Source organism: Pleurodeles waltl, chromosome 3_1 (genome assembly GCF_031143425.1).
Source record: "Pleurodeles waltl isolate 20211129_DDA chromosome 3_1, aPleWal1.hap1.20221129, whole genome shotgun sequence".
Lineage (NCBI taxonomy): Eukaryota > Metazoa > Chordata > Amphibia > Caudata > Salamandridae > Pleurodeles > Pleurodeles waltl.
Window position 1 is genome coordinate 666,398,395 of NC_090440.1, and position 25,118 is coordinate 666,423,512.

A 25,118-nucleotide genomic window follows, 5' to 3' on the forward strand; every position below is an offset into this window, starting at 1 on the left:
TCCCTGTAAGACAGCACTTGCCCTATTCTGGAGATGTCGGCTCCTTACACAGTGGGTGCGCCCCCTGCGGTGGGCTTTGCCCCTCAGCCCTCCCACCAAACTCAAGGCAGTACTACATTCTTGATACCTAGTCAGCGAGATTATGTCCTCTGGTCCTTCTTCAACGCCATGTTCTGCAACATCTGCTGCCTGGGCTTCGTGGCGCTCGTCTACTCTATCAAGGTGAGTAACCCAGCTGGACATCAGCCCGTAGTTACCCGTTGCATTCTCTTAATCCTGACTACGCTGTGTTGCACACTTCTGCAGCCCAGGGCCCTGCCCAATGCCCCTGCATTACACCTGAACTAGCCCTTGTCCGGAACCTGCTCCTGGCCAATCAGACATCGCCTTCATCTCCCCTCTCGCGCCCCCCCCCCCCCCCCCCCCCCCCCCCCGTCTCTCCTTCATCCACAATGTCCTGCGTCTCTGTTCCTGGAGTTCGGCTATATCATTTACCTTCTGGGTCACCAGCTGTCATCTGATCCTGTTCCACTCTGACACAGCCGGACAGCCACGAGTGGGGTTCCTTGGCAGGTAACGCGAAAACATTGCCCCGGGGAGCACTTCGAGAAGCTGACACTAGTGAGTCGTGAGTGGATCTTACTAGTAGCTGTGAGGTGCCTGCGTGAGAAGCCTGCACCAGCAGCAGTGTGGAAATAATGCGCTGGAGAGCGATATGACATCATTTTTACGAAGAACATGAGGGTAATTCTACAGTTTAAAAAGACAGAACGCTTAGATAATTAATTCGTGACCTTTTTAATGATATTCACCCAATAACGTATTTAACTCAATAATTCACCATTCTCTGTCAATGTGTTGTTTGGTTAGGCACTCTAGACTAGTGTTTTATCTTGCTATACATTCTAAAGTGTTTTAGCTCGCATGGTTCCTCTAAAGTCTAAACGCAACCGAATAATGAAACGCTTTATCATGTATAATTAAATAAATATATGAAATTAACATTCAATTCTATGGAGCATCTTTACGAAGAGGCTGCTCACTTAGGAAGCAAAGCATTGTGAAGCACCACGAAGAGGGGGGCGGACGTGGAGTTATGGCTAGAACCACCGATTTTGGAACTAGGGAACCAGATTCTAATCTCGACGTCGGTTTATCATCCTGTGATTCTGGACAAATCATCGAATCTCACCCTGCTTAAAAAACACGAATGTGACCTGGTGCAATGTAACTAGTGGTCATGTAAAGCGCTGCAATAGCTTGTGGTCGAGTTCAAGCCATATAAAACTGCAAAAAATCTATCTATCTATCTATCTTTTGTTGGTGGCTCACATAAAACTTCCTTCTAGAAATGCCCCGGGTGTGCTTTATCCTAAAGCGCAAATTTTACAAGACTGAACACCGTGCTGGTGTCTACAGATAAGAATGCGTTCTTCGCCTGGCCCTCCAGTACACACCCTCAGTTATCTGTGCAGAGTTAGCCGCTGAGAGCCGCCAATGAAGTCAGCAGGCGACTCATACGAAATCTGTCAGGGCGCTATTTTGGGTCCTTAGCGCAGCGCTGCAATTTTATTAGGCAGCGCTCGACTGCGTAGATGACCAGAGATACGGACCCACGTGTTCATAGATGTCCCTGAATTAAAAAATCAATTTCACCTGAGAGTTTGCCATTTTTAAACGACCTAAATACACGCCTCTGTTTTTTTAAAGTTACTGTGTCACCTCTCGCGATTCCGATATTCTAAAGGGGAACAGATAACCCATCTAAAATTGTTATTACGAAACATTGAAGGCGACAGAATCAAAATATTGAGTAAAACCATTTACAGTAAATATGCTATGATTCTGGTGAGCGGCTCTGGTAGTGAGGTACTCTCACTGAAGAGCGCCGTAAGGGACTTGCATGACTGAGCATCTCTCAAAAAGCTCACTGGGTCGGGGAGCGTTCGAGAAGTTTGCAAGGGTACCGGAAGCGACTCGCGCCAGAGCTTTAGGACTGGTGGCGCCCTGTGTGACAGTTTATTGTGGCTCCCCCCACCCCATGACCTCCTCCTCGGTTTCCCTCACTACCACCCACTACCACCCCACACAGGTGCCCCTAATTTCTCCATAGCTCCCCTTTCACATATATTCATGGGTTTTAAAGCACAAAAGGCTGGCTTTACTAATCCACTCAGCTAGCCACATAAAATATAGCAGAATATTTAAGAGCCCCTAGTGCCATTCGAACTCCACATTAGCATTTTTTTTTTTTACATTAATGTGGCGTTAGAAGGCCAAAAACGCTGTGCCATATTTACAAAGTGGCATAATGCATGCATTGCACCACTTTGTATTCCTTTGCGCTACATTATGCCTTTTATCAGGCATAATGTATGCAAAGGTGGCATTCCCCCGATAGGGGGGGCCAAAAAATAGGGCAAAGAAATCTGACAGATTTCTTTGTGTCATTTTTTTCTAGAACTTTTAACGCCTGGGCGTTAAAAGGAGGCGGCTGTTGATTACAATGGGCCTCTGGGTGTTTCGCAAGATTAGCATCAACATTTTTTACGCTAATCCTGCAAAGCGCCGGACTAGCATTAAAAATTCTGACACTAGTCCCCTAACTACCACCATGTTTCACCGTATTTTAAATACAGTGCACACATAGTGGCGTTAGGCGGAGTATCAAGGGGCACAAGAAAAGTGGTGCAGCACTGTGTGCAGCGCCACCTTCTTCAAATATGCCCGTTAGGGGCAAATTTAAGAGCCCCAAGTGCCATTCTAATGCCACATTAGTGTAATTGTTTTAAAGCTAATGTGGCGTTAGAAGGCCAAAAACGCTGCAGCATATTTCAAACCCTTTGCGCTACATTATGCCTGCGCCAGGCATAATGTATGCAAAGGGGGCATCCCTCCATAGGGGGGGCAATAAAATGGCGCAAAGAAATCTGACAGACTTCTATGCGTCATTTTTTTCCAGCACTTTTAACGCCTGCTCAGAGCAGTTATTAAAAGGAGGCTTCCATTGGTTACAATAGGCCTCTGGGTGCTTTGCAGGATTAGCATCAACATTTTTGATGCTAATCCTGCAAAGCGCCGGACTAGCATAAAAAATTCTGACATTAGTCCCCTAACTGCCGCCATGGTGCGCCGTATTTAAAATATGACGCACACATGGTGGCATTAGGGGGGCGCTAAGGGGCAGAAGAAAAGTGGTGGACCACTGTGTGCAGCGCCACTTTTTTCAAATATGCCCCATAGGGCAGTGCTTATTTTGTAAATAAAAAGGTGCCGATGCCCAAAGCCCTCCTCCTAAACACGCGGCTGCTCAAATGAGATGTGAGAACACGTAATTCAGAGGCAGCGTAATCCTGAAGCCATCTCGGGCCTCTTCAATCCATTTATGGGCATTCCCTGCTCCTTCAGCTCACTCTTGCAGATTTCTGCTTTTTTCCCATTGTGATGCTTTTTCGTTTTTCTCTTCCTCCGTCTTTCCCATATGTGCCTTTTTCTTGCAGTAAAATGTTTGAGGCAGACAAAATAAGCGCTGACCCCCAAAAATAAGTGCTGGTGCTCCTCACCGGAAACAGCAAGCACAAATTAAGCACAGCCATAGGGACGTATTTAAGAATCCCTAGTACCATTCTAACACCACAATATTGCCATTTGTTTACACTAATGTGGTGTTAGAACGCCAAAAACACTGCACCATATTTACAAAGAGGCTCAATGCATGCATTGCGCCACTTTGTAATCTTTTGCGCTACATTATGCCTTGCCAGGCATAATGTATGCATGGGGGGCATCCTCCCATTGGGGGGAGGGTGGCCAAATAAATGACACAAATAAATCTGTCAGATTTCTTTATGTCATTTTTTCCAGCACTTTAAACGCCTGCTCAAAGCAGGCATTAAAAGGAGGCTTCCATTGGTTGCAGTGGCCTCTGCGTGCTTTGCAGGATTAGCGTCGACATTTTTGACACTAATCCTGCAAAGTTCTGGCCTAGCGTAAAAAATTCTGTTGCAAGTCCCCTAACTACTGCCATGGTGCACCTTATTTTAAATATGACGCACACATGGTGGTGTTAGGGGGGCTAACAGGTGAAAGAAAAGTGTTGCTGCACTGTGTGCAGCATCACTTTTCTTAAATATGCCCCATAGTTCTATTTTTTGCAGCGGGCATATTAACCCTCTATGCTACTTTATGTTGAGTCAAAGCTGCCACTAGGCAAAACTCCCATCTCTCTCATGTTCCTGCTAGAGAGAGAGAGATCAAACTTTTGTCTGGAGGCAGTCTTGACTCGCCATAAAGTAGTGCAGAGGGTTAATATGGGTGTTGCAAAGAACAGATCTGTATTTTATGTGGCTAACTGAGTGGATTACTGCCTTTGTCACAGAGATCCCTTTGTTACTGCAGTTCATAAAATACAAACCTAATATAGAACAGTGACTGTTTTGAACTGTCATCAAAGAGCTGAATGCAAGCTATATAAAATAGGATAGGTTGTTATGTTCCTTTCCCCCCAGTTTTTCATTATGTATTCCTTATGTTGCTAAAAAGGGTTAATTGGATAGAACTAAAGCCAGCCTTTACCAGTTCTTTAAGACAAATTAAATGTATGTGAGAAAGGTGCTATAGAGAGATGAGTGGCACTTTTGACCAGAGTAAGTGAGGGAATCCGAGGAGGTCATTGGGGGTGAGGTAGGTGGGGGGGGATTGGAGAGGGCGCCAAAAATGAAAGTTGCACCAGGAGCCACCAGTGCTAAAGCTGACTCTGCATTAGAAGGTACATGCGAAATGTCACCACTGGGCATGGTGAGGAGCTGGAACTGGTGGGCAGTGTCAGGGTCTCACTAAAGACCAAGGCAGGAAGATAGTGTGTAAGAAGTTTGCACGTAGTAAGGAACACTCTCACCGTGGTCGGTTTAAGGGCTTTACAGGGCATGGAGTGAAGCTGGCACTGATGGGAGTGCGAGAAGATTGCCCTGGTGAGTGATGTGAGAAACTCACTTTGGTGGAATAAGATAGTTGGCACTGCCAGTGTGTGTGATATATAGTTACAGATAGGAACTGTGACTAGATATCACTGAGGGCTTGTGGAGAGCTTCCACAAAGAGCTCTGGGAGGAGTTTGCACATCAACAGTAGAGTTGGATCTGTTGTTGAGGATGGTGGGTGGGGTACTGTAAGAAACGTGTCCGAGGGCAGCATGAGACGATTGCACTTGTTTAATGTGAGTGAGAGAAGCTTGCACCAGTAGACGGCATTTACTAACGCTCACTAAGAGGGGCTTATACTGGAACTGGTATCAGGTTGAGAAGCTCGTATTGAAAGCATGGCGGAGCTGGCTCTGCTAGGCAGTGTGAGAAACTCCCAATGGTGGTGGATGTTGGAGCTTGCAGTGGTGGGCAGCAAGGGTAGCTCACACCCAGGCAGTGTGAGGCTCTTGCTTTGATGGGCAGTGTCAGCAGGTTGAACTGCTGGGCAGAGGAGTTTGTGCATCTCTACAAACTGCACGTCACAATCAACAACCTACACCTTCACCATAGAGTTATCCACTATTCCACAGTTTAACACAACATCCGGACTTTATTCAGCATATTACTGCACCTCATTTATAACGTGTAATAAATTAGAAAGTCTGGACAATATGAAGAAATTAATTGATGGTTATCAGCAGTGAGAAACCTGAACAGAAACCACTGGTAAGGCCTTGCACTAGGAGCATTACAAACAGATCCGCAGGGGCAGTTATAGAGGCCAATTTGAAGCTCTTTAAATGTGACAGTGAACGCAGCCCACACTGGTGACTAGTGCTAGAAGCTCGAATTGGTGAGTAGTATGAGCAATCCACAATGAGGCATGGTGAAGTAGGTTCTCACTGGTGAGATACATTTTCAGTGGTGAGATAGGTTCTCACTGTGGAGACAGCTTCTCACTGCTGAGATACGTTCTCATTGGTTAGATAGATTCTCACTGGTGAAATAAGTTCTCATTGATGAGATGGGTTCTCACCGGTGAAGTTCTCTTTGGTGAGATAAGTTCTTATTGGTGAGATAGGTTCTCACTGGTGAAGTTCTCAATGGTGAGATAGTTTCCCACTGGTGAGATAAGTTCTCATTGGTGAGATAGGTTCTTACTGGTAAAGTTCTCATGGGTGAGATAGGTTCTCACTGGTGAAGTTCTTATTGGTGAGATAAGTTCTCACTGGTGAAGTTCTCATTGGTGAGATAGGTTCTCACTGGTGAGATAAGTTCTCATTGGTAAGATACGTTTTTGTTGGTGAGATAAGTTGTCACTGGTTAGATAAGTTATCATTGGTGAGATAAGTTCTTATTGGTGAGATAAGGTGTCACTGGTTAGATAGATTCTCACTGGTGAAATAAGTTCTCATTGGTGAGATAGGTTCTCACTGGTGAAGTCCTCATTGGTGAGATAAGTTCTCATTGGTGAGATAGGTTCTCACTGGTGAAGTTCTCATTGGTGAGATAGGTTCTCACTGGTGAGATAAGTTCTCATTGGTCAGATAAGTTCTCATTGGTGAGATAAGGTGTCACTGGTTAAATAAATTCTCATTGGTAAGACAGTTTCTCACTCATGAGATAGGTTCTCAGTGGTGAGATTGGTTCTCACTGGTGAGCAGAATGAGGTGCTGTCTTCAGCGGGTCTGTGTGTTGCACTAACAGGGGTGGGCATTCTGAGGAGCTGGCACTGGTCTGAACTGTGAGTTAGAGGTGGATAAGCCAACAAATTATCAGGGCTAGCTGGGCTAGATCTGAGAAAACGGCCTGGCTTGGGTCTAAGAGTCCATAAATTAGCTGAGTCATGCAAATGTTTGGCTTGTAAATAGTGTAACAAATATCATGTAAAATATGATAATGTCTCTTCAAATTACAAAAACAAATTGTGTTTCTTTAACATGCGGAGGCGCTTCAACTTGGCACATCAGATTATATCATTGTATTGAAAGACGTTTATTAAAAGTCAACATTTTTATACATGAATTTAGAAATATTCTTGACCCCTTTGATGACAATGCTTTTAGTGAACTAGGAGGCAAGTCATTTTACATGTGCACCCTACATGGCCCAGATTCTTATATATGGAAGAACATTTTGTCTATTAAATCAACCAAAAGAGTTATTTTTGGATAGCGCACACCCTGAACTCACCCATTTCAAGATACTCTCATGTTCAATAATGAAGAAAGAGGAGGCATAGTAAAGTAAAATATTTGCCTAGAATCACGCAATTTGGTCAAGCAAGGGGAAGCCAGAATTGATTGAGTCTCCCTGGTTCCACATTGCACAATTCAGCCTCTTGATGGATATTTCTTTGTCTGACCTGTTTTATATCAAAGTTAATTTTCTCCTTAATTCTTTGTTTATGTGGTTAGAGTGTGGGAGGCAGACAGAAGCCACATGAAAACTAGGCTAATTTTGGGTGTGAGGGTCCAAGAGGACCTTGAGTTGAGCCAGAGCCAAGCATCTGGCCTGAGCCTGCCCCCAGCTTTCAGTGGAAGGGATTATGAGCACTGGCACCAGGTTAGAAGTGTGCGTGGAGCCCCAGAGCCTAGGACCTTTTATATTGTTTATCCTGGTCCGACCTGGCTGAGGGAGAAAGCAGCATCAGAAGAGGAGGAGTAAAGACAGCAGCCCAATAAAGGAGAGCTCCAGGTCACTGTGTTGTACACTGTCTGTTGTCTATAGACCTGGGAATAGAGTATTTCACATATCTAAAGGATGTTGCAGGGAGTCAGTGACACATAAGTCTGTATTTAAAAGCCATTTTTAGGTCGAGTGCAAACGCTTTGACCTGTTGTAAGTATTGTGGGCTTTTAACCACGCCCATCTCAGGCCCATTGCTTTAATTCGTTTCTGGGGTTGCCTTTCAAAAATCACTTGATGTCATTGGTAATGGTAGATGTCATTGGTTTGTCTCTCTCCTTCGTGCTGCATGACAGTCATGGCGCTCACAGCGTGAACAGGCACAACAGCGTGAACTTGATCGGCGGTATTGGAGCGCTGGTCACATTGTTCATAGTTACCTAATCAGAGTCATTTCCAGCTAGACTCCCCTTAAAGCTCTTGAAATTGGTAAATGCTTTATGTAAAACAGAAATCCTCAAAGCGAAAGTGACTGTGGACAACCAATACTACAATATTCACTGCATTCGGGAAACTCGCCCCATAATGCTTTGCAGGGCATTGCTTTTACAAAAAATGCTTGCTCATAACTCAGCCTGTGGTGGTGCTAGGACAACAGAACCACCACCAAAACATTCAGCACAACACACCCTTTCTGTCTAGGTCATCTCTGCGTCTCCACACTAGGTCAGTGGGGACCCCAAAATAATAATCCCTCCTTATTAAAATTATGACCATGATTCAGACCAATTTAACATCCTTATTGCACTATAACTGTTTGAACACTCTTGATATGTTTGCATGATCCTTCTTGTTTATTTATTGTCTGTGGTTGTCTTGTGTCTTTTTTTGAGGAATTGTGTTAGCCAGCCAGCAACTCTGATGGTGTGGTTGTGAACGTGGTATTTTACTGGAATTAGCATGGCAGATTTAAAGTAGGATGCTAAATGGCAACATTTTCCTTTTTTGCTGCAGACAGAGGAAGAAGGTAAATGGAAGTGCTTTAGCTATATGAAAGGCCAGTGGAATTATATGGCAGGTAAAGACGAAATTATGAGACAGAGTTGACCAATTTATGTGGCAAAAAAAGTTCAGTTATGAATTTACAATGCCATTAGCTCTAACTCAAGCAAGACCTGTTGCATTGCAAATGCTTGTTTACTTTACAAATCATTGTTCCCAAAGCATTTCCACAATATAGGTTGGAAATTTGTTTTACTCATTGGAGAAAGAGCCCCCTTTCAATATGCCAACTAAGCTTACATTACCTTAGTTTTAAAATCTTGTCTTTTTGAGTCATTCCATTGGAAAACTACCCTGTAATTTGTGGATAATATATGTATACTTTACAATGGTTAAAGTTAATTCTAGATGCTCTTTTCATATTTCTGTTTGTGACGTAGTAGTATTTGTACAGCGCTCACAGAAATGAGGCTGCTTCAAGGCATTAATGAAAACACAACTTATGGTCTGATTTAGAGTTTGGTGAATGGGTTTACTCCATCAGAAACGTGACGGATATCCTGTCCCCGTATTATGATCCCATTATATCCTATGGGAATCCTGATATGGCGGACAAGATATGCATCACATTTGTGATGGAGTAACCCGTCTGCCAAACACTAAATCAGGCCCTTAATCATAAACCTCTCACTATAAGTAAAACTGTACTTATGTCCATGGTGTACTTTCCATAATGTACCATACATAAGTACATTTCACACAGTGGCGTAACAAAACTTGAAGGGGCCACCTGCACAGTACCCCCCCTCCAGACTCACACAGGAGCTCTCAGGCCAGAGTACTGTACTGAGGGGGCCCCCTGGAGCTCGGGGCCCCCTGCACCACGAGGGTTGCATGAGCCTTTGGTATGCCATTGATGTCACATGATATGTCATTGCTAATATCAACCTGCTAACTTCTACATATAAGGGACATCAGCTGTGCCAGGTTTCTTAAAGCAATGTTTGTATTGCTTTCTCTTTTATTGCATGGTAGACATTATTGAATCTCTACACATGAACATTCTTTTTTTAATGAATGCTTATATATTGCCTCAAATATTTACTGCTTTGCAATGACAAGTAGATGAACATGAACAACATACACTGAAAATCACATATTTTCATACCTTTTTGATGGCTTTGTAGTTTGTACCTCTGCTACAGCTGCAAGGAGGGTACCTTCTATTGTTTAAGTGACGGGATTGTCTCCACTTATATTTTGTAGGCCTTTATTTAGTTTTTTGGCACAAACATAGCTTGAGTGCATTAGAGCACTTTACAACAGAATAGGACTATGTTACACACTTTTGCTTCCTTTTTAGGCACAGGGTGATGAAGTGATTTTCCCAGAATTACAGGATGTTGATCTGAGGCTAGGATTCTAGCATGGCTCCATTTTCAAAGGTGGCAGTTCTAGCTACTAGGTCATATTGCCTTCCCACCAACTTGTTTGCTACTTTCTGGGGACAACGCAGTGTAACTGGGTGGCCAGCGCTGGTTGGTGGGGATCACACAAAATTAATAACCGAGGGATATAGCAATAGTCTTCAAGTCTACAGCATACATTCTTTGACAGTCTCTGTCATGGGGTCTAGCATGTAGCGGGGTCATGACAGTATACTGTGCTCTAGAGGTCCGAGTGTAACCAGACCTTTAATATATGTCACAGAAGTGAAAATCTACTGGTCCACTCGTGTAAAATTCTGCTGCTACAAGGTGATCCGGACTCCTGAACTAACATCCCAAAAGCTATGTGAATGTATGAATGTGTGTGATCTGCATGTTACACATTTAATACATGTCAGAGTGAAACAGAGTGAAGGAGAGATGTGGTTTTCAGTACTGCAATGTGGAAGATGATGGAGGCGTAGGGTGGGACTGCAGTATTTGTTGGTCAGAGTGGGAAGGGTCCTTTAAAAAGAGGGCAGCCTTTTGTATCGCTTCCTGATTACTGTCAAGTCTGGCTGTAGATAGCCAGGTGCACTGACACGTCTTTGTGCCTCGGTTGTGGGTGCTCTAACCTGGAGATGACATTTCTGTGAGGAGCATCACTACAGACAAAACCTGTGAGTGGAAGACAGACTAAGAAGGACACATGAAAGGGGAACCAACCCAAACTGGTTCTAATAATGCAGCCACAGGATTCACATCCCGTCTGCTGTGCATGTATAAAAGTGGAAGCTGTTGACCCAGTTCTCCAGTACTCTGCAGAGGACCCAGAAGGCTACTGAGCAACCCGAGCTGGTGTCTGCCTGACAGCCAGCTGCCTGGAGGTGAGGGAATATTTCCTGGGGACGCGCTTAGGGGAGGAGAAAACCCCCGGCAACCCTCGTGACGGGCAGGAGCCCTTTAAATCGGAGACAATGCTCCCGCCTCGCGGGACGCGCTTAGGGGAGGAGAAAACCCCCGGCAACCCTCGTGACGGGCAGGAGCCCTTTAAATCGGAGACAGCGCTCCCGCCTCGCGGGACGCGCTTAGGGGAGGAGACAACCCCCGGCAACCCTCGTGACGGGCAGGAGCCCTTTAAATCGGAGACAGCGCTCCCGCCTCGCGGGACGCGCGCAGGACGCGCGCAGGACGCGCCCGGGCAAAGCCCGGGCCAAGGGCGGGCCCGTCCTGCGCCCGTCAGCGACCGGAAGAGGCCGGGCTGGGCCATATTATTTTCCTCCTGACTTGCGAGGTCGGTGGCCAGTGGACGAACATATCTTACCCACCCGGACACCTTCTTAATATAGGTGAGCTGCACTTCTGGCCCTCCTGGTGTCTCAGTTCTTCTTAACAAAGCCCCAATAGAGCTAAAACAAGGTGGGAGCAGGAGAGGAAGGGCATCCACGGAAATAAACTGCCAAACTTTGGGACTGGACTTAAGTGCCTTATCAAAGCAAGATGGGTAGACGGAAGGGGGGGATGCCTTTGGTAAAAGCCAACAATAACAAGACTCTAGATGGTTTCCTCCAAAAAGCGGTTTGGGCATTAGAAAAATAAATTGAACTGGTGGAGCGCCGTCTGACTGCCCCCACACCAATGGAGGCTTTGTCGAAAACTCCACCACAACCTTTACACCCACCAGCTCTTCAGCCTGCCCCGCCAACTCCACCTCCAACTATCCAAACTACCCGAATGCCCGTCGCAGAGCCCCTGGACAAGGTCATACATCCTTCAGAAATTACACAGTCTATGCCAGACAGGCCTGTACCCTCCCCAGAGCATAGCTCAAAGGGCAAAAGGAAACGAGGGGAGGTAAACCTAAAGAACAAACGGGCCCGCGTTTTGAACTCCCCCAATCATGCCGTGCCTACTCGGACCAAGGACTGCACACCTGCCCAAGCTACTAACAACGGGAGCCTAGACATAGCTTTCATAATAGATTTTATAAAAGACGAGCTCTCCAAAAAACTATACCCTATAACAACTCGCCTATCAGCTATTGAGGAGAAACTTGATGTTCTCATCAAACTTAATCAGCCAAATACTTCTTCCTCATTAGATTCACAATATTCGCAACAACATTTTCCCCCTTGCCCTCCAGTCAACAGTGCCAGTAACCCTCCTCTACCACCAAGTATGGCCCACATCTCTCAATCACTTTGCCCTGATTCTTCGTATCAACCAGTGAAGGCTTCTACTGCTAGACTGGCCAACCCCCCTAAAACTTGGCACCCAAAGAGAGATTCCCTCCTCCCAAGGCGGACTGATGAAATTGCTTCTTCCATGAACATGGGCACAAAACTGCTCAAGGTCAATACAAACTCTCCAGCAGACCGGATGCATAGGGATCTAGGAACCAATATGAGAACTTTACACCTACCATCGGAAGCTTGCCCTTATGTGCTTGTTATTACGAATGTTCCTAAGCTTAAGCCTAATATTCCCGAATCATTTACAGAACTGAAAAATAAGGTCATCCACTGGCTTCATAGATATGCTAGATTTGCTTTTCACATGATACCCTCAATATTAATGGTGAGGAGGGTGGGTTGGGTGGGTCCACTCAAAAACCCCGGTACAGGGGATTGTATTGTTATTAACTTCAATGCGCCTTCCCTTGTCCAACAGCTCTCCTCGAATGTGTGTCATTCTAACCCTCTAGGGGGAATAATCTCACTTTGCAGGCTCCAGGCTTTTTACCCTCACAAAGCTGTACCAGCTATTAAGGGGGTAACAATGTCACCCAGAGGTCCCACTAGGGCACAGATGCAGACTGATTCTCAGCCGAGACACAGCCCTTTCTCGCTTTCGCTTTCTGAAATTGATTGACTAAAAGACAGCACTAAGTACAGTTCATCTCAGCCCCAAGGTTCAAATAATTGGGATAAAAAGTACTCCATAGTTAAAAATAATAAAACTCATGCAATAGGGCAAGGTAATCCCGAGGTTGAACAATCCCCCATTGCAGACACCAGAGACCCTACGCCAATTCCTACACTTGCCCAGCCAGATCCTTCTAAGATGGTAACTAGTATCTGGCCTTCCTCCTGTGCCCAGAGTTCTGAAATCTGTACTGGGGGTGCAAATAAAGAGTGCAAGGCGATGGAGACTAACTTAGCCATAGATTTAATAGACCTCAGTAAACTTGGATATCCACCTCTACTTCAGACACCCGAACTGCTCACGTCATCCCCCGATCTAGACGGGGCAAGAAATACTTTGGGAAATACTGTAGTGGGAAATCCAAATATGGCTGGTATAGACACAACTGAAAAGGGTATAAAACTTCCCCACGGTATTCCATTTGCAAGAGAGAACCCTGCGGTTGAAGCTCCCCAAGACATAATAGATGGCCTAGATACCATCCTTAGTTGGAATATTGCAGGGTTGGAGAATAAAATGAACAACCCTGAATGGGGCAAATTCATAGACAAACATAAAATAAGCCTTTTCCAAGAAACATGGGCTCTGGAGCCCAAATACAGAATTGGCTACAAAAGTTACTGGGTCCCAGCAACTAAGGTGAATTCAGGGAGACCCTCAGGTGGGCTGCTTATATGGCTCAGTTGTTCCTTCAAATGTCGGATTGAAATAATCGACTTGGGCTGCCCTGATTTAATGGGGTTATCAATACCATCCCTTAGCGAGAAACCACTTTTAATAATTAATATTTATAACAGGAGCCTGGGTAGCAAATATGAGTCCGACAAACTGACTATTTTGGATAACTTTCTTTCCTGTAAATCACCTTCTCACTTTATTCTTATTGCTGGAGATTTTAATGTCACTTTTGAACCCTACTCGCTGGCCCAGGAATTATATAAAGATGAAGACGCCTACTGGGGTATCCCCCAACTGGTATCTAGCAAAAGACCAAAAACAAATAGATTAACACACCAGGTTGTGGATATTACACTGGCACATGGCTTGCGGGCTTGCAATGGGCGTTCCCGCTCGGATCCTAATCTTCACCCTACATTCAGGCGCGGGACACAGAAGAGCCAGATAGATTATATTTTGCTTGATATCCGCCTGTGGGGTTATATGGTCGACATGAACATTGTAGAACATGAGGAAAGTGACCACGAACCATTGATTTTACTTCTTAGGAACCTATTACCCCGACTTGAAGTCTCTTGTTCCAAGACCCACGAACAACTGCTTGCATTAACCAACAATAGACGAAATGTTAGATGGGAATCCCTGAGCACCGACACAGCCACCTTGGCATCTGTGTTCAGGCAGTTGGCTGATCATATGGATCGTATATCTCAGCCTATAGAAGATAGTGGTGTGCTTATAGCAGCACACACGCAATTTTTTAACTCTCTAAAAAATCTTTTCACTAAAGAGTCTGCAAAAGAAGTTAAAAAGAAGTGTAACGCAAGGTGGTTCAATGTCGCATGTAGGGAAGCACAACATAAACTCCTGAGAGCTTTAAGAGGAGGCCAATCAGACCATATAAGGGAAGCCAGGAAAGAGTATAGACAGGAACAAAGTAGAGCCCGTAGGACATGGGATGAATCTAGATGGGTTTCCCTCTTGGAGTCTGCTAAAATAAACGACACCTCGAAATTCTGGAAAATAGTAGCTGATGCCAGCGAAGATCCTAATTGTTCGCCTTGTACCTCAATACTCCCTGTAGGGTGGACAGATCACTTTTCCCGATTATATTCTGGGATTACTGGTGCTACTTCTAGGGAACTGACCCATACCATGATTACTGAGAATCCCAAAATTGAATTTACCCTGGCAGAAACCAAGGCTGCGATCGCTTCACTGAAATGGGGAAAGGCCCCCGGCCTTGATAAAATACCAGGCGATTTATACAAGACAAACCCAGATATATGGGCCCCATATCTGAACCTCATTTCCAATGTGGTAACTGCAGGAGCACCTGTCCCGAGCTCCTGGATGGGAGCAGAGATAGTTCCCATCTTTAAGAAAGGTAACCCCTCTAACCCTGTTAACTACCGTCCAATCTCCTTACTTGACAACTTCCAAAAACTTTTTGCTAAGCAAATTTTGTCTCGTTTAGAAGAATGGATTCTGGAAACTAATGCCATTTCTGATTTGCAAGCAGGGTTTAGGCCCGCAGTTAGTACCATAGACCAGGTGCTAAGATTTTTAACATTAAAATGGAAGACTGTAGAAGTAGGCGGAGGTAACCTTTTCGTAGTTTTTATTGACCTTAGAGCCGCGTTTGATCTGGTCCCCAGAAATCAGCTATGGCTGACACTAACAGAAGCAGTGGCTATTGAGAGGGGAGTCAGACAGGGGTGTGTTTTGGCCCCACCCTTTTTCTTTTATACATAAATAATTGTATTAAGTATTTAGCAAACTGCATTAATGATTCCCCAAAGCTGGCCGGGACCAAAATACCATGCCTACTTTATGCAGATGACACTATCCTTCTGTCTAAATCATCCATGGGAACTCAGAATCTGGTCAACCAGTTCGGTGTTTTCTGCAGAGACTACGGGTTAGACATAAATCTTAAGAAAACTAAACTCACGATATACAGTGCCCCGAATAAGAAGCTTAGAGCAAACATTAGGATAGATTCAATTCATCTGGAGAGGGTAATGGAATATGATTATTTGGGTATTAGACTATCTGATAAGGGCAGCTGGGATCCAGCTATAAGGAGAGGGGCACTAACAATCAGCCAAAGATGTGGAGTGATAGGACGTAAGGCTAGCACTGCAACAAGTCCTCCTCTGACCCTCATCTCTGAAATCTACAAAGCCCAAATTCGTGCCGCGGCCCTACATGGAGCGGAACTTTGGGGATTCCACAGACAAATGGACACTCTTCAAACCAAAGAAAATAATTTCCTTAGACGCATATCCAGACTGGGGAAGGGCACGCCGATGCTCCCCCTAAGACTGGACCTGGGTCTAAATAGCATTAAGGACACAGCATACCTAAAACCACTTCTGTACTGGGTCAGATTATGGAAAACGGAGGAACTCGAACCCTTCAGATTAGCAGTTAAAGAACTATTGCCACCTTGTTATGGATGGGAAAAAGTACGGTGGCTTAGGGAGATGAGGGCGGCTTGGGTTAAACTGAACTTAGCCCAGTATTGGGAGAATCCCGAGATGATCCCTGGCAATGCTAAACGCCTGATCAAAGACCGCTACTGGGAAAAGACCCATGAGGAATCCCTCGGCTCAATTGGGTTGGGTCGGTTGACAGCAGAGTTTCTGCTGGTTAAGCATGAACCTCTGCCTGAAAGCTTCCTGGATCTCCCTATGCCAGCCCGTGCTCGTTCCTTATTACTTCAGTTCAGATACGGAACATTGGCAGTCAACAGCTTCACAGCTTGCTGGTCAACCAATAGTTCTCTATCTGACAAATGCATAAACTGCCATCTATGCAAGGAAACCTCTGAGCATGTCCTATTTTTCTGTCCTCTGTACAAATGCCCTCGTGGGAAGTGGATTATCCCTCTCTGTAAAACACTGCCATCACCAAACCGAAACAGTGTATATAGAATATGCAAATATGACACTTCCATGCTGATAGTGAGCTCTGTTTCCAAATATTTGGCAGCAGCATGGAAAATCCGCAGTAGGACTACCACAGATCTTAACCCATCGGTCGAAGAACGGTCTAGAAGTTAGTGAACTAGCACCCTGTTATATTAATCTGGGATTTCAAATAAAACGATTAGTATGACCTATCGACGATGAAAGAATGTAGCCCCGCGCATGATGGCTAGTGGGTTACCCCAATTGAAGTGACTCATAGTTCCTCAGCATATATAATTCTAAAAATCGCAAGTTGCAATTTATTCGATCAACTTATTTAATAGAACTGATTAACTTATGGCATTATTTTCCACTGGTTGACTTCTAGTCTTTGCCAATAGGAGCTACTATATGTAGTTTTTATGTCTTTTTTTATATATAAACCTGTTTTAGAATGATTTTCATGCTTTTAACAATTGGTTAGCATTATTTTAGCACTTAGCCTCTTGCATTGGGTAAGATCCAGAGATTATTTTGAGAGCCTTGTCTTAATTATTTATGAAACTTTTTATGTAATTTTATGAATTTTTTCTTTCTGTATTAACTGCCAAATGTTTTTTTTACTAAGTGATGGTTCATGGCTTTTATCTTTTTGTATGTATGATCACTTCTAACTATTCAAATGGTCCAAATTTGGACCGAATAAACTATTGATTGATTGACCTGGAGTCCATTCTGGAGGAAACACTTTCCCTGCCCTGGAACAACTGGATAATCCTCACTGGTAGAAGATGGAAGGAAAGAGCCAGCACTTTAGGAGGAGCTCACTACTAGCGTGGGCTAAAGTAGTTGATCCCTGTGCTTTGGGTCTGTCTAACAAAGAACCCTAAAAGTGTGGCTGGTGTGGTTCTGGCTCAAAGACGACCATTACCAGTGAAGTGGACAACCTACGGCAGCGCTTAAGTGCGCCCAAGTGAATTGCCGCAGTCCATGACACTCGTCCAAGTGTGTGCAAACGAATGCTGCCATCACAGCCTGTGGCTCTTGCCCCAAGAGTGCCTGAGCGGTCTGCACCGTTGAAGAAAAAATACTTACAATACGTGGCACATGCCAGGTGTACCTAAGCAAACTCTGCTGAGTTTGCCTGAGCGGTCTGGCCACTAAAGAGCACGCTTGTACCAAGCCCGAGGCACTGCCCAAGTGTGCCCGAACGGACTTTGCAGTGGCTAGCCCCAAAGCGTTTGCTCAACATGCTGGACATGAGAATTAAAGCAGACTGCGTCACTGCCTCGACCCCGGGAGACCTCATTAACTGAACTGCTGACTCAGCAAACAGTCCATGAGGCGGGAGACCTTGCTGCGGTTTGCGAGGCACAGTCTCCAAGCAACCCCATGTGCCTAGAAGAGGGCTGCCACCAAAGTCAGACACAGTCCTACTGCCAACTCAGGACTCTGCCACGTGGCCCACATCTGATCCCAGGGACCAGAGCAAATGCTTGACTCGCATGCAGCTGGCACGTCATCCCCATCCACAATGCCCTAACACCAAAGCAGGTGGAGGTGGGAACAGAGGAGGCATTCCCACCGGTAGGCAGTGGCCCTGCACAAGAGACTCTGAGTACCTGATACTTTTGCCAGTGCGTAGCATCGATTTTGATTGCGTACTAAAGTATTTCTCTTTTACAAATATAAGTAATAGGCTGAACAGTCCAATAATTACACTGCTGGGTGTCAGTTAAGTGCTGAGCTTGGTATGCTCCCATTCTAACCTCCCTGAGAAGCACATGAGTATTTTCCATCACTACCACCGAACTTCAAGTGCTGAAGGGTTGTCCTAGTCCCAGTTTGCAGAATCAGAGTATGAAGCATCACACAACTTCAGAGGCAAAGGACCCCAGTCTCCACACCTGTGGCCCAGTACCTCTTGCTTGCTCCATGGACCATCTGAATGGGATCTGACAGAGACAAAACAGAAACATAGGCCCTCATTACGACCCTGGCGGTATAGAACCGCCAGGGCCGCGGCACGCGGGAGCACCGCCGACAGGCCGGCGGTGCCCTGCGGGGCATTCTGACCGTGGCGGCTTAGCCGCGGTCAGTAAAGGGAAACCGGCGGTCTCCCGCCGGTTTCCCGCTGCCTCCAGGAATCCTCCAAGCCGGCGCAGCTTGCTGCGCCGGCTTGGGGATTCCGACTCCCCCTCCCGCCATCCAGTTCCTGGCGGTTCTCCCGCCAGGAACCGGATGGCGGGAGGGGGAGTCGCGGGGCCCCTGGGGGCCCCTGCAGTGCCCATGCCAATGGCATGGGCACTGCAGGGGCCCCCGTAAGAGGGCCCCTACAAGTATTTCACTGTCTGCTTGGCAGACAGTGAAATACGCGACGGGTGCAAATGCACCCGTCGCACCTTCCCACTCCGCCGGCTCGATTACGAGCCGGCATCCTCGTGGGAAGGTCGTTTTCCCCTGGGCTGGCGGGCGGCCTTTTGGCGGCCGCCCGCCAGCCCAGGGGAAAACTTGAAATACCCGCCGCGGTCTTTTGACCGCGGCGCGGTATTTTGGAGGGCGGAATTCTGGCGGGCGGCCTCCGCCGCCCGCCAGAATCAGAATCAGGGCCATAATTTGCAGGAGGAAGCTAGGCCAGCACAGCTCTGTATTGTACAAAGGCTCCTAGTGGGAGGCACGATGTACAGTGCAGGCTGGGTATATGGAACTTCATATATGATGAAACCAAGGAACACGTGCTTGACGAGGGAGGGAATAATGTACATTTTCTTTTTACTATAAATAAATGTGATATTTTGAAAAGCTTCAAACTGACTAATCAATACAGATCAGTTTACCCACAAGTGAGAAACACGAATTAAACTAGGGAGAGTCTGGAGGTGGAAGATCAGAGTATTGGCATCCATAGACATATACATCTGATGGTGTTTGAGATTAAAACTCTGGCTTTTTACTGACACCTTCATGACTGCAAGACAACGGCTTGGCACAGGCCTACAACAGATGGAAGCAGTTAGAGGTTGTGCATGTTACATGGCTCATGGAGCCCAGACTTCTGAGTGCTCCCAAGAGACAGAGCACAACTGGAGGGCTGGACAAGTCGGGAGGTCAGTCAGACCACAGATGCATGTGATGCAGAATATTGAAGCAGAGGAGAGGCTACTGGAACAGTGGCAAAAGCGTGTGGCCACCCCAACCAAGAACCACGTAATTCTTACAAGAGAATCAGAGAGAGCTGATCTCCTTAAAGCCCTCAAGGAAATAAAAAGGCACAAAAGAGGACACTTTTTGTGGATTGTACCAGTTTTAACTGGTTCGGCATTGGTCCACGAGAAGATTTTTTCTGGTACCTGGGAGTGAGTGAAAGGCTCACTCCCACTCAATGAGAGTTGGTATCCAAAAGGAACTCTGTGACGTTCGAGAGCTGTGAATTATGCCTGCCTGACGGACGCTCATCCAGCCCCTCTGGCCTGACTGAAAGCAGGTGGCAGCCTGGAGCTGGGAGTCATGTTTTACTCCTGGAAAGGAGGAAGCCTCCAGTTGTCATGTGGGAGTACCGTGTAGGAACTTTCATTGACTGTCCATATAGAGCACAGAAGAAGTGTGGAATGATACTGCTACTTTTGAAACTCAATATATTTTTTCAGTGACTGATCCAGGTTTTGTAATTTGGTCCCATTTTAATCCCGAAATGATTTTTCATTTTACTAAATTAGTTTTGTCCCTTTAGTGAGTGTTTTCTTGATTACAGTGCTCTGCAGGTACTGCTGATCCTAAAAACGTGTTTTCTGAAGTGGCTTTCAGTCTCGGTCTTACTCCGCTAAGTTGTAGATGGGGCTGTCTTAGTGAAAGTGTGTTTCCCTGACTAGGAGCTAGTTTTGCATGATGGTTGAGAATTTACTCCCCATAATAACTCAGCTTCCTACGCCTGGCTAAAACCTCCTTACATCTTAAGTTTTCCCATACTATGGTCTTACAACGTGAGGAGTCCGGCCCAATTAAAGGGTTTTGTGAGACTTTAGAGTCAACATGAAGCAAAGAGTAGACTTCTCTGTGGCAACAGCTTATTGCCAGGAAACCAAGGTGTTTCCAGCAGCTCTGTTATATGTGGGACTAGTCAGTCCTGCCTAGTGTATGTCAAGAAAGGTGGTACGAAGAAACCCTAGATAGTGGTATGTTAAGAGTGGCTATTGGCAGCCATCACACATAAGAAATTTTGTCTGGTGGTCTTCCCTAGTGATTTCAAAATCATAAAACAGTGTTACAAGGCAATGTGGAGAACATGGGAGAGAGGTAATGAGAAGACAAAAAGGGTGATGCTATACCAGAACATCCTGACTGGTTAGGGGTACCCTGCAATAGTGTGCCCAGTTCATGAACCAAGGCCACCAGTTAGATAACAACAGGTGCAATACTATCTAAAGTGGAACAACCAATTAACATAAGTCTGAGGATGAGGAGGAAGGCAGTAAAATACAGACATATTAAATATCTTAGGAATGTAAATGCAGCAGTGAAGGTCAGTCTATTGCAGAGTGAGAAGGCTTTAGGGTTACCAGTAGTGGCATCACTTGGAGGTGGAGGGGGGTGGGGGGAGTGGGACCAGTGCCCCACCTGTAAATGTCCTGGCCCCACCTAGTACCCCACTCCCGGCCACAGCTGCAGCCAACAAAAGCAGACGCTGCCCTCTCAGCCTATGAACAACAATGTTGTTTTACATTTCACATTTTACTTATTCTGGAATTCCCTAAAATTATTCGCTTTTTCCAGGAAGGTGTATTCTGTTGTTTTTTCATGCAACATATTACTCACCTGTAGTGTGAAAATAGTTGCTCGTATGCAGCTATATGAGTTCAGTTTGTGAGTGGGCCATGATTGAAAGCTGGGGAGTTCAGGCCAAATGCATTCTGATTTTCTCACAGTGCATGTCAGTGGGTCATAAAGGAGTTCGAAATACATGCCCAGCCAATTCTTGGCCTCTCTGCAGACAGCACAGAGTAATGTTCATTTGTGCCAATTGTAATTGTGATTATATGCAAACGTATGTGAAGGAGGTGCAAACCTATCAAAATATTGACAGGGATGCAATGTTCAGTTGAGTGGGTGCATTGTGTGTAGGAGGGGTAAAGTAAAGGAGATGCAAGAAAGTGCATGCAGTACAGAGTAAAAAGAGGGTGCTGAAGAGGAAAGAGGTCTGTGAGATATGCAGATTCTGAGTTTCAGAAAGATATGAGAAGAAAATGAGCATAAATATCTTACTAACAGACTACAGAAGAGCGTTATATGAAGAGTAGAGAGTAATTAAGACACTCAGAAGACCTTACCGCTTCCAAAGACCATAGTAATGTTGAATTCAAAGTCTGCTTAAAAAGTGTATATCATGTATATTTATGTGTAATGTGTGTGGGTATATATATGGATATATACATATAAATATGTGTGTATGTGTGTGAGAGAGTGTGTATTTCACAGTGACATTGCCACTGTGTATAGTTAGGACCACTGTTTTTTTGGTTTGCTAAAATCTTTGGCAACATTTGACATGGCTTCACAAAACCTTCCAAAAAAAAGTCCATCCACATCAGCTCCTTCCTGGAAAGTTTTGGGGTGATCTGTTCAGCAGGGGATGAGAAGAAGGGGATGTGCCAAAACACAATTTCCCCATGCAATCTCCATGGAGATTTTAGAACAACGCTACAGCCAAAAATGTCACAATGGAATTTTAACACATTTGGCAGAAAGCTAGATCGACCCAGAAAGTGTGCTTTTTGTAATACTTTTGTGCAAATTCATTCAGTAGTTTAAAAAAATGTAGGGATAAAATTGAGAGATATCTGGACAGGTGTGTTCACTAGAGAGAAATAGGATTAATATGGGGAAGACTTTGTTTGCAAAAACATCAGAGACTACACAGGATATCCATCCAGCAAAAGAGGCATTCTAGTCCAGAGACTCGAATAGAGAAATCAAGTGTAAGAGCAAAGGAGGAGCTGGAAGCCAGATAGAGTCTACTATCTTCGCACAGGCTTGAAAGAGAACCGTAGAATAGGTCTGACAGCCCATACCCGCCCTCGGAATCCATCAAGGCAGGTAGGGAAGGACGGTGAACATACTAGAGCGGTCAAGAGAGCCCTTTGTTTTCCCTTGCAAAGCCAGGCTTTTGTCTCTACCCACCAGTTGTCTTGAAACCTCCAGCCTCCTTCTTGCCCTCCACTCCTGCACCCCCATATTATTCCTCAATGAGTTAACAATATGTGCTCCAGGGTGATTTTTCTTCAGATTCTGCCTCACAGCCTTTACATTTCTTGTCTTCACAGGCCCGAGACAGAAAGGTTTTGAATGACATGGGTGGTGCTTCAGCCTATGCAAAAACCGCCAAGCAGTACAACATTGCGGTGAGCATCCTCTTCGGCATCTGCATTGGCATCATGATCATTTCTGTCATTATCACCTCTGCATCAGCTCGTTAACTGGATCATGGCCTTCCGAAAGACGCTGTTCCATCACCCCTGAGGATATGCCATGAAGACCACTCACAAAAGGGATCCTTGAGAAGACTGTCTGGGAAAGGAAGCCTAAGAAGAACATTGTTCCGGAGTGGACACCACTCTGTAAAACTGATGTAATTGCAAAGGAAAGTTTAATCATAAAATAAGCATTGTGCTGAAATCAGTCTCAGGAAAAGGTAGCCCCAGGGAAATCAAACCAGTCAAAAATGTTATCCAAGGCACACATCCCTAAATAGAGAGAAAGGAAATCACAAGCAGACACTTTTCCAAAAGCTCATTAGAGAAGAGGGAACTCCGAGAAAATAATCAATACAAAATCTATAGTGTATCACTATCCATAACGTGCCTGTCAGATTGGGGTTTTGGGTGGGTGTGTGGCCAGAATGCTCTACCCCCTTGGAACCTGCGGGCAGATGGTAGGTTCCAAAGTGCGGGAGATAGTAAGGATTGGCTTGTGGAGCGGGGTCAGGATTAAGTTTTGAAATTCTAGTTTAGGGACAGTTAAGGCAGGGTGTCATTTAAAGAACGTGCACTCTGGACATTCTCTGATTCTTCCCCACCTTCCCACCCTGATACAAGTTTTGCTGAGGCCGGTGCATTTTTTCCAGAGGAGGGTATTTTTTGTATGTTCTTATTGTTGGGAGGGTGTGCTGTCACTTTGAGCAGGTGTAGGTGGTTTTTAGTGCAGATGTTTTAAAGTTATTACAGGAAACGTTTGGTATGTTGAGGATCAGTTGAAGTTTTGGGGGTAGGTTATGAATGGAAGGGGACAGCAACTGTGCTGGATGCATGAGATTCGAAAGTGGGGATGTTTGAGCAAGGAGGTGACTGGATTTGGGTGGTTTGCCTGGGAGGGTTATTTCTTAGGGGAGGGGTTTCTGTTAGTGATTAAGATGTATAGTGAGGCCAGACTATTTTAGTATGTAAGGCCTATAGCCAAGATTTTGTAATGTTTAAGCTAATGCACCTGTCTCATTAAAGCACCCTTTTCCACACTAGTAAGTAGTCAGTCGTTCTTTGGAGAAACTATCTCGCCTGATCCAATGCTGATATCAAGGCTCTTTAAATGAGCAAAAATAACACTCACTCTCCAGTGGAGTGAAGCTCAAATGGATGTTTATGACCAATCTTAGAATGACGCCTCTAAAAATAGAACTTTGCATTAAAAAGAAGAGCACAGGAAAAATATGATTAAGTTATTTAAAATGAATCCAATAACCCTGAAAGGCAAATCTATAAACTCACAGGCACTGCAGAGTGCATCAACCAACCAGCCCCTCTAAAACCCTTTGCAAATAAATACATATTTGGAGGATATGTCTCAGAAAAACAAAGGTCTGCATAAGAGATTGTCAAAGGAGAGAATTACAGTGCAAAAAATGTACTCCAGGAATTCATAACTTAGCAGGTCAAGGTGTGGCACAGGAAAAGGGGACAAATCATAAAAAGAAAAAACCTGGCAGTCACCTTTTACATTTTTTCAAAATCTGCCACAAAGAAACTAGCAGCAAGGACAAAATCTGTTGGTAAATCTGTTCTGCTTAACTAATTGGTCTCAAGAGGCTGCATGTTATAATATCTGTTGGATCACAACATCTTCTGCAGAGATCTTTGTGTGTCCAGCAAATTTCTGGGGGGTAATAATAATGGTAAGATAATTCTGATGGTAATGCAATTATTGGAGGGATCTGTGTTTCGTCTAGTCATAGTCATGACATAGAAAGTAGCATAAAGTGATAATGTGCATGCTGCAAAGAACATTGTGTAACATGCAGGTCACATATTTGTATTTTATGTAGGTAGGTAAGGGAGTTACTTTTTTGACACTGAGATCCTTTTGCTACTTCCAACTCAGAAGTTGCAAACCTTCTAATGTAGCACAGTGACCTAAAAATTATCAACAAGGAGCAGCATACAAACTGCAAGTCATGAGTTTGGATCCCTATTATTTTTTTGTCAATCTGTTATACCCAGGGCCTCATTTACAAGCCTCTTGCGCTGCTGCTGCATCCTTTATTTGACACAGCGTCGGCGCAAGCAGTGCAATACACTGCTCCATATTTACTAACTGACA

General features: G+C 45.0%; 1 protein-coding gene across 1 annotated transcript; it reads left to right on the forward strand.

Annotated features, from left to right (window-relative positions):
* On the forward strand, window positions 1-24,049 carry LOC138284440 (interferon-induced transmembrane protein 1-like). Its single transcript, XM_069223205.1, has 2 exons — window positions 1-222; window positions 22,853-24,049. The coding sequence occupies exons 1-2, from the start codon at window positions 34-36 to the stop codon at window positions 23,003-23,005; spliced, it is 342 nt and encodes a 113-aa protein (XP_069079306.1). The 5' UTR covers window positions 1-33; the 3' UTR covers window positions 23,006-24,049.
* The last annotated feature ends 1,069 nt before the right edge of the window (window positions 24,050-25,118 follow it).